This window comes from Microtus ochrogaster, unplaced genomic scaffold (genome assembly GCF_000317375.1).
Source record: "Microtus ochrogaster isolate Prairie Vole_2 unplaced genomic scaffold, MicOch1.0 UNK7, whole genome shotgun sequence".
Taxonomy (NCBI): Eukaryota; Metazoa; Chordata; class Mammalia; order Rodentia; family Cricetidae; genus Microtus; species Microtus ochrogaster.
Window position 1 is genome coordinate 4,780,531 of NW_004949105.1, and position 10,139 is coordinate 4,790,669.

Consider the following 10,139-nt stretch of genomic DNA (forward strand, 5'->3'; position numbering starts at 1 on the left):
GTTAGGAGTTTAGAAAAATTTGAAATATGTATTTCTTCCAACCACAGCACTGACATGGGGAGCCATGACATAGACAGATCACTGGCTGATGGGATACTTCAGGGTCAAGGATGACCAAAGGAGGCAGGCATTAGGACCTAGGGGACCTTGTGAGTAGCAGAGAGCTTACATAGGCTCTCTGCTACTCTCTCTTACATAGAGGCAAGAGGCTGCATAGGCCACAGACATAGGGCGGTTGTGGGGGTCTCTTTCAGGCTGGAAGTTGGGCAGACACATCAATGGGAAATCCAGAGTGAACTGACCTCCAGGCCTAGGCTGGACTGAGGAAATGTTGGGGTTTCTTCTGGAGACACCGGGAAGCCAGTGGAAGCATGTGCAGGGGGCAATGGTTCTTCTCTCAAAATAACAATCCCATTCCCCTTGGACCATTATGGGCACCTAGCCACAGCTAGCTGTGCCGGCCTGCTGGGCTGCCAGGCCAGGGAAGCAGACAGGCGAGCTGTGAGGGTCGTGGCACCCTTCACAGTATAGTCTGTGATGGAGTGCCTGGGACCTGGGGTGTGACTATTGTCTCCACAAAGCTTCACTGGGCTGTTATCTGACACTGTGTTTGTGTCACGTGTGAGAAGAGGTCAAACATGGAGCATGCCAGGCTTCAGTCTGGCTCTGACCCAGCATTTGACTGGATTCAGAGTCCACTTTGGAGCCTGGAAGGCCCTGACACAGACACACAGGCCACTGGGGGCAGCACTCCATGCCAGTCCAGTGTCCAGTGTCATCTGGGGATGAGTGAGATCTTATCTCAGTCTACCCAAGTCAAGTTGGATTGTGGTTACTGTGCTCCCCCTGTCGTAGAACACCTTAGACTGTCAGGCTGCAGTGACCTGTGAGGCTCATGCCGCAGCAGACAAGGCTCTCTAGTTCTCTCTAGTTCTTTTAACCCAGCATGAGCATCAGTAGGACCCTTCAGTGATTCTCTTCTGGTTCTTTTGATTTTAATCTAAAATAGGGGGGAGGGGAGGCTAGCCCTCTTGCATGCTAGGTCTTGTCTCCATTTTGAACCCTGACCTGTGAGCTCACACGGGGAGCCAGGAAGGGTGTGGGGAGAATCCACGGAGGTGAGAGTAAGCCTGGCCTCCAACAAGGCTTAGTTCCTCCTGGACCCAGGTGATATGAGTGTGGTCTTGTGAGGTCAGGCTCTTCCTGGACATCTTGGATATTGTTTCACCTGAGATCCAGTGCCCTTGACAAGCCCAGGAGACATGGGCATGGTCTCATGGGTCAGGCTTCTAAACACTGGTAGCATAGCCTGTCCCCCACTGAGGTCAAGTGTCTTGGGCCCAGGTGACACAGGTGTAGGCTCGTGGGTTGGGCTGTGAGACATAAATAATATGGAATGCCTACCCTGAGGTGTGGTGCATTTGACCCACACGATACAATCTGGGGTCCTTCCAGAATGACGATCCACCTGACCTCCCTGCCTGACCCCCCTCAGATCTCTGTGGAGGAGCTGGAACGCAACCTGGTAATCAAGGTCAACAAAGACGCTGTGATGAAGATTGCAGTGGCTGGGGAGCTGTTCCAGCTGGAGCGAGGCCTCTATCACCTGAATCTCACCGTGGGCGGCATTCCCTTCAAGGAGAATGACCTCGTCCAGCCTGTAAGTCCAGCCCTGACCATGGAGGGGTCTGCAGCCAGCTCTGGCTTGGCTGTGTCCAGAGGGGCTTTGTCCTCCAGCTGAGCCCAAGTCTAACAATCACAAGGGGTCCTGCTGGCAGCCATCATGGTCCATCAGTAACGGTCAACTTCTTGGACGTGTCTCAAGATGCTTTAGATTGTTAGCCATACCTAGATTTCCTGTGGGAGAGGCTTTTTTTTTGGGGGGGGGGGTCACTTGTCAAAGTCCTGGCTTTTTTCTGCCTATACCACACCTGGCCTTTGTAACCTCATCTGTCTCTAGCTCAGTGGTCAGAACCCTTGTTTTGGGGATGGCAACATCCAGTGCAGATGGAAAATCTGTCTGGTAGGTGATCGAGTCACCACCTCAGGAAGAGTCCCAAAGGGATGACAGCAAATGCATGGTTGCAGCTCTTCAACACAGAAGATGGGGTGGCCTGGTTTGGTTATTTAACAGTCTGCACACAGTGAGTGTGTGGTCATGAGGGAGACCTGATTTGATTATATAACAGCTTTTACACACACACACACACACACAGAGTGAGTGTACAGTCATAAGTGAGATCTGATTTAATTATATAACAGCCTACACATAGTGAGTATATAGTCACGAGGGTAACGTGATTGGATTATATAACAGCCTTGTACACAGTGAGTATATAGTCATGACAGTGCCCTGATTGGATTATATAACAGCTTTTGCACATGCACACACACTGAGTGTACAGTCACGAGGGTGACCTGATTTGATTATGTAACAGCCCACACACAGTGAGTGTACAGTCATAAGGGTGGCCTGATTGGGTTATATAACAGCCTGCACACACTGAGTATACAGTCATGAGGGTGACCTGATTGGGTTATATAACAGCCTGCACACACTGAGTATACAGTCACGAGGGTGACCTGATTGGGTTGTATAACAGCCTGCACACACTGAGTGTACAGTCACGAGGGTGACCAGATTGGGTTATATAACAGCCTGCCCACACACAGTGTACAGTCACGAGGGTGACCTGATTGGGTTATATAACAGCCCACACACAGTGTACAGTCATAAAACCCAACCAAGCCACCCATATAACAGCCTGCACACAGTGTGTATATGGTCAGTCTGGGACTGGCATCTGTGGCCTGGCCTTTCTAGCTTTGCTTTGTAGCCCCGAGTACAGTAAAATGCCCGACCTGTGCTGTCCAGTGGCAGGTACCTTGTCCCTCTCCCTACAATGAGGAGACACTGCAGACAAAGCAGGTGGCTGCCTCACTGCCACACGGGTTCTCATTCTGCATGGATACAGGTGTCCCGAAGTCTTTGAAAAGTGAAGAAATCTTTTGTGGGGATGGGGGAGGAACCCTCCCTCTATTTTTACACTATAGATTTATTTACACGTACGTAAGCCAGAGGGCCCTGCCAGCAGGTCCTGTAGCGCCAGGCTCTCCATCTTCCTGCTTCAGCCTGCCATTATGGTGTCCTGGCTCAGGAAGTCACCAGGAGTTACCTGTTTTTCCAGATTAACCCTCGCCTGGACGGGTGCATGAGGAGCTGGAACTGGCTGAATGGGGAAGACAGCGCCATCCAGGAAACGGTGAAAGCAAACACAAAAATGCAGTGTTTCTCTGTGACGGAGAGGGGCTCCTTCTTCCCTGGGAATGCATTTGCCTTCTTCAGCCTCAACTACAGTAAGTGGGTAGCGCCCTGGCTGGGGCCAGCTGTGGTGGGACTTCCAGGCAGCTCTGCTGAAGTGTGAGCATCCATCTGACTGGTTCCTACCACAGTGACAAGCCTGTTAACTCACAAGCTGGGACAGGGCTCAGCAGGGAAGGCAAGGCCCAGCTCCCAGGACAAGTATCTGAACTGCACATAGAGTTAGCCATGGCCCAATGGCTAGAAAGTGGTAGGATGGGCAGGCCCAGGGGGAGGGGGTTACCTGGAAGAAAACCCAAAAGGTCAGCACTGGACATGTCCGAACGTATGCAGCAATTCTCAGACGTGTGCCAGGCCTTCGCTGGCCAGTGGCTTCATGAGGCTTAGCAATCAGAGGAGGATTAGAGGCGGAAAGAGCATGAAGACAGGAAGGCCCATCTTTATCACCCTTGGAAGGGGCCCTGCAGCAGGCACTCAGGCGCAGATGGAGAGAAAGCAAGAAGGGGTCTGGCAAAGGTGTGTTCTGCTGTGCTTCTCGGGCACAGAGTAGAGGAGGGAGGATACATGGAATCTACAGCTACCAGTTGCTAGGGATGACCCAGGAAGCAGAAGGTTGTACACTCAGGACTTAGGCTGCTTTAAAGCAGAACCCATAATTTCTTAAACTGTAACAGCCATTGAGGGTCATTTTGGGGCCTTCAACCTTAAGTTCTAACAGCAATGACATCTATGAGTCACCATGCTGAGAAAACTCACCAAACAGGCAGGGTCCGGTTTCCTTTGTCAGACACCAACCAGGTAGAGTGTACGCTTGGCCCCTTCCATCACACCAAAGTGTTTATTATTGTTGCAATCTGTGTTCATATACTCAACAAACTATTGAGAATTAACCCCTATACATGTCAGCTAGGAGAGGCTAGAGGAAGTGATCTGATCGATTGAGGGTGGGGTGAGGGGGAATAGGTCAGCCTGCGAGCCTCCGACACACCATAGTGAGGCTGACCTACTTGATTGGCTCCCAGCAGCTCTTTCTAGCCTTGGTGTCCTTCATGAGAGACAGACTTAAATATTATGTCTTAAATATTATCTCCTCTGGCTCTCAGTTGGTGAAGGGCTCCCATGTGGTGAAGAATATAGGCTCTTTGCCCTGGAAGAATCAGAACCCACCTGTCCACTTTAGTGCAAACCTAAGATGCAGATGGCATGAAGAGTCACCCAGCTGTGTCTTAAACATGCGGCATCCACGTGTATTGCGTGGGGATGAATTAATGCCATGAGGCTCTGGAATGCCAAGCCATGCCACCCAGAGCACAGACACACGTAGGGCTTGCTGGAGCAATGTATCTCACATCTCTTCGTGGGCATGGCCTCGTAAGTTTATGCCCACTTTGCATGCTTCGGTGTCTCCTGGAGCTGGCAGAAGGGAGGCAGCCCATGGCCTGGAGATGCGGTAGGTTCTTCGTGAACTCAGCAGAGGTGAAGCAAGGCAGTGGGTGGCCCTTGGTGCTGGCCTTGTGGCTCCCCAGATAGGTCTTTGTTACCTGGAGGGCACCAGCAGGGTACTTCGGAGTAGGGAGTAGCCACCCCCAGTGCCCCAGAGTTGATAGTCTACATCCAGTGCTAGCGAGCTTCTCCTTTCCGCGTGCTGTCTGTTGAGACACTGGCGGGTCTTAGAGGTACAGCCTTGTCGCATCCTCCCCGACATGCCTTTACCAGGAGGTCCCCTCCCAGGGTGTGCAGAGATGTCCCTTGTGGCGCTCCGGTCTGAGTCGCCGCTCGCTGTTCTCACTCTCGCCTCTCTCCTGCTTGTATTGCCTTGTAATGTGCCACTTTCATCGCAGCCCGGACGTCACTGGACGTCGGCACGGAAACCACCTGGAAAGTAGAAGTTGTGGCTCGGATCCGTCCTGCCACTGACACGGGGGTGCTGCTAGCCCTGGTGGGTGACAACCACATCGTCCCCCTCTCTGTGGCCCTGGTCGACTACCACTCTACAAAGAAGCTCAAGAAGCAGGTAGGATTGAATGGAGCTACAGCAGCAGCTAGAATATGGGGCCAGGTTAGCCTGGGATACCCTGGCCTCTGAAAACCCTGTTTGACCCCCATTCTTCCCCTTCAAGGAAAAGTACCACGGCCCTGCCCACTCTCTGGGATATTGACACGTTGAACCTTTCCCTGCCCTGGAGACTCCTTCCCAGACACAGATATCTACCCAGGTCTGCGTACACACAGCTGGGTGATGCCCTCTGACTTTGGAGCCAAGGCTGCAGTACAGTCACGTGCCGTGACTGTGAAATAAAACTACACTGGCCAAGGTGGCTGGTGGTGCAGCCAGGGTCTGCAACCTTCCTGTGAGCTACTGCTGGACCATAGGTGTAGGGTGTCCCACACAGAGTGGCAATGTCATAAGAGTCCCATAGTGTCACTACACAGTGAGATTTCCAGTTTCTTTCAGAGTCAGACCCACTAACCTCACCATAAGCTGTGATAACTTATCAGATGATCATGGTGAGTGGTGCTGGGTGAGGCTCTGCTACCTCCCCTCCCCCCACCCCCATTCTCTTACAGAACATGAGGCTGTTGAGAGAGAGGAAGACTTCTCTCTCATGTCCCAAACAGGAGGGTTCTATCCCCCACCTGTGCAGCCCATAGAGCTCTGCTGGCTACTTACACTAACTAGTAACAGGGTTGGTTTCCATGATCCATACCACCATGGGGACCAGACTTCATGCCACTGGGCATCTCAACCCATCCCTTGCATTGTGATAAAAAGCCAAAGGCTCCTGCCAGCACAGCCTGTTCACCCCAGGGAGGCTAGGTAGAGTGTGTGCTCTTTTCTGTGCTGAGACCACAGCTATGTATGACAGGTGTGTCCTGCCACATTCTTAAGTCAGCCCAGGCTGGGTGACCTGGGTGAACAGGAGTGTCCCAGGGACTTTGAAGTTTTTATATGGAGGCTGTGCCTGCATTGTACACATGTGCTCTGTGTACCTGTGTAGACCAGGAGAGAGTGGCAGATCACTGGAACTGGAGTTAGACATGGTTGTGAGCTATGGGGTTGCTGGGAAGAAAACTCAAGTCCTCTGTAAGAGCAGCCACTACTCTTAGCCATCCTCCTCAGTCACCTCTCAACTGCCCCCTGCTTTACCGGCAAAGATTGGGTCCCAGTCTAGGAAAGTACTAGGGTTCCGAGACCTCCTCACACCCAGGGTTGTGGAGCTACAAGAAGGGGGTAGTGTTGAGGTGGCCAGCCTATGAAGACCCCTGTGCTTCTATGTCCCCTGCAGTTGGTGGTCCTGGCAGTCGAGGATGTTGCCCTGGCACTAATGGAAATCAAAGTGTGCGACAGCCAGGAACACGTAGTCACGGTCTCCCTTCGGGACGGTGAGGCCACCCTGGAAGTGGATGGTACCAAGGGCCAGAGTGAAGTGAGTGCTGCCCAGCTGCAGGAGAGACTGGACATCCTCGAGAAGCATCTGCAAGGCACTCTGCTTACCTTTGTTGGAGGCCTGCCAGGTAGGGGCGCTCTCATCTGAACCCTATCATGGGCATCCCCTGGGCAGAATGGCTGACTTGCTTCACCCATGGGCTGTGCTAACGACTGAGACAAGGTTCTAGTTATCAGAAATATTCCCTGGCTTCTCTGCTGGAGCGGGAGTGGGAGCTCTTATTAGTTCAGTCCTCTCTCTGAGTCACCTGCTGGGAGGTGTGGCCTGGGAGTCCAGGAGACCAAACACAGAGGGGAGGGTTAGCAGGTGTGCAAGAGTCAGGTAGCTAACTACTACTGCCAAAGATCTGCAGCCTTCGTAGCTGACAGAGCATCTGGCAGCCCTTCTTACATCTACCAGAAGAAGCTACCTTACACAGACCCACAGGGGGAACAGGGATGATACCTATAGAGAGGCCTGAGTCCTCTTACAGGCACAGTCTCTACTTTTAGCAAACAAGCTCTCTGACCTTTTTTTTTCTTATAACCAATAAGGCTTCAAGGGAGATAAAGAGCCCGAGGTCCTGAAGCATGGGAACTTGCAAGGCAGACAAACAATATGCATGCATGCCTGGGAGGGGAGTTTAAGGGGTGAAGACAGATCATATGTATGTGTGCCTGGGAGGTTGAGGGGTAAAGATGCTGTATGCCTGTACAGATCTGTATCTCCAGGGATGGTACCATGAGCAAATGCCCTTGCAGAGAGAATGCAGGCAGGGATGGTCATAGCAATAGAGAGGATGGTAAGTAGGACTCCCTGCATTTCTGCTCAGATGTCCCAGTGACTTCTGCACCTGTCACGGCATTCTACCGTGGATGCATGACCTTGGAGGTAAACCAGAAGACCCTGGACCTGGACGAGGCCTCCTACAAGCACAGTGACATCACCTCACACTCCTGCCCACCTGTGGAGCATGCCACGCTCTAGCACCCATGCACAAGAGGCCTTTGTACCTTCCCAACGGCAAAGGGAAGTGGAGGTATGGACACACTGGCTCCTCCAGAACAGGTCCGGCAACACTGGAGCAGGTGGGCTACTGCCCTTGGGGCTGTTTTTTTTCTTGGGATATTTCTTTGCCTTGTATATATATGTACATAAAGGGACTGGTATCAGGTCATTGGCTGCTCCTAGAGCCCCTTGGCCTACTGGGAGCTGGCTAGCAAGGGTTGGGCTGGAGGGCTGGCAATTTGCAGCTGAGTGGATTTGAAGAAAATAATTCTGTTATTTTTATTACCACATGCTTCTTTCTGATTCTAAAGTATGGAAAAATAAAAATTTACAGAAACCTTTTTAACCCTGGGTTGGTCACAGTCTGTCCTGGGCGTGTCTCAGGACTGAGCTGCGTTTGGGGTAAATGGGCTCTGAGAGCATCATGGCACAGGCCCACAGCTGGACGGGCCTTTCCTGGGATCCTTGTGTCCCAGGACAGGCAGCTGTGGACTATGGCAGGAACCTCTCCTCACATGGATGAGGGCAAGGGCTGGGACCGGGTTCACCAGCAAGCTGCAGGACCTCAGCTTTCTCTGCAAATGGAGACAGTCCTACGCACCTCTGCATCAGCCCCCACAGAGAGAACTCTTCTTAAAGCTGTCCCTGGCAGCCAGGATGTAGGGGTGGCACCTATACAGATTCTCCCTTCTCTCCATTGCCTCTCTTGACTGCCCCCTGTTCCATTTAAAAGAAAAGGTCTGGTTTTCTGTTTCAAGGCTACTCTGTGAGCAGAGCCGAGGGAACTGCACCCTCCCTGGGCAGCAGGAGATGCAAGAAACAGCAGCCCAGTGTCTCTGAGCTACTATTTCTCCATAAGGGAAGGAGTTAGGAGCCGCTGATTTTAACCCCAGCATCCTGTAAGTTATGGTGAAGACAGAAACAACACTGTTGAACACAACTCCAAGAAGGTAGGAAGTAGAGCCCTGCCCGGGGCCCTAGCTGCCTCTGTTTGTCCTCAGGCAGCCACAGAAGCCCACATCTTATTTAAACTGGAGAGGCAGCATCCCCTAGACCTCAGTGGTTTTTCCATGTGTTGGAGGCAACTCTGGAATGTTTTCATGGAATGTTCTCATGAATGTCCTCCAAGCAGTCCCAGATCTCTCCAGGAGGTCACAAGGCCAAGAACACAGCAGGACAAATGCTGGTTTGGAGCTGGACCACACAGACAAGGGTAGTGGAGGGCAGCCACATACTTGGCATTCCTTATCTGCCCTAGGGAGGCAACAACACTGTGGGAAGAGCAGACACCTCTCCTCCCCAATGTTGCACCCATCCTCAGCCTTGGCTGGCACCAAACCTTCTACCACCTCCTGCCAAACAAAGCAATAATCATCTGTCAGCTGCCTGCCATGGGATCCTCACTTCCCTGGGCCCAAGTGGCCAAACTACAGGACACCAAGGGGAGTACCAGGAACGTTTTGAGGGAAGACGAGGTGAAGAGGTAGGATGGACTGTGACCTTTATCATCTGAATTCATTGCAAAGTTCTTTTTCTAGGGATGAACTTTTACATTTTTCATTGTATCCTTGGGGCTGTTTTCTTCAGCCTGGGACCCTACCATGCATTCAGGCCGCTTGTCAGCACCACATCCTCCCTCGGACATAGTCTGATAAAGAAATATGTCTCTAGATTTTTCCAAATGTACCTAGGGCAAAGTCACCTTTTAGAAAGCAGTTTCAGGGCAGGAGACCAATTTCACTGTATTTCTCAACACAAAGTCTGCAGATCTGCATTTAAACATGAAGGAAAGCAATGTGCTCTAGCTGGAAGGTATTGGAGACACCCAAGATCACAGGGTCCCTTTCCAGAACAGACAACTTTCTACAAACCTAAGAGTGACCACATGAGAGAGAAGCAAGTATGAGACGCAAGCAGGCCCAGTAAAACATCCTGTGGCCCATGTCATCCATTACCAAGCTCTTGATAACTTAGGCTGGGGAAGCAAAGCTATAGTGGCTGTGACCCACAGAGGAGATGGTGCAAGTGGAACCCTGATTCAGGCAGGCTGATCCGGTAAGCAGAAGAGCTCAGCGTCTCTCACTAGTGGGCATGACCCACCCCATTCATACCCACGCACACTCACATGAGCCATCAACGGGTACCATACCGCAGACTTGGGACAAGCATATCTTACATCATCCCAAAAGCAGATGCGAGTGACAAAGCAGGTGACCGAGAACAAATCTCACCAACCAGCACAGAAGCCAAGCATGGAGCAGACCCTCGGGTGACATTCAAAGAGGCAAAGTCATCAGGAGCTGGTCCAGAGCCACCAAGCATGCAGGCTCCAATTGGCTTCCCAGCCTTGTCCACACGAAGGCAGGACACTCAAGAGTTTC

The 10,139-nt window shown here is 51.8% G+C and overlaps 1 protein-coding gene across 1 annotated transcript in view; it reads left to right on the top strand.

Annotated features, from left to right (window-relative positions):
- Gas6 (growth arrest specific 6) overlaps positions 1 to 8,104 on the top strand; it is a 35,136-nt gene extending 27,032 nt beyond the window's left edge. The window contains exons 11-15 of the mRNA XM_005366254.2: positions 1,496 to 1,660; positions 3,189 to 3,357; positions 5,164 to 5,336; positions 6,610 to 6,838; positions 7,583 to 8,104. Coding sequence (XP_005366311.1) covers positions 1,496 to 1,660; positions 3,189 to 3,357; positions 5,164 to 5,336; positions 6,610 to 6,838; positions 7,583 to 7,737 — 891 coding nt within the window. The 3' untranslated portion in view covers positions 7,738 to 8,104. The remainder of the gene's footprint in view (positions 1 to 1,495; positions 1,661 to 3,188; positions 3,358 to 5,163; positions 5,337 to 6,609; positions 6,839 to 7,582) is intronic.
- Positions 8,105 to 10,139: the final 2,035 nt, after the last annotated feature.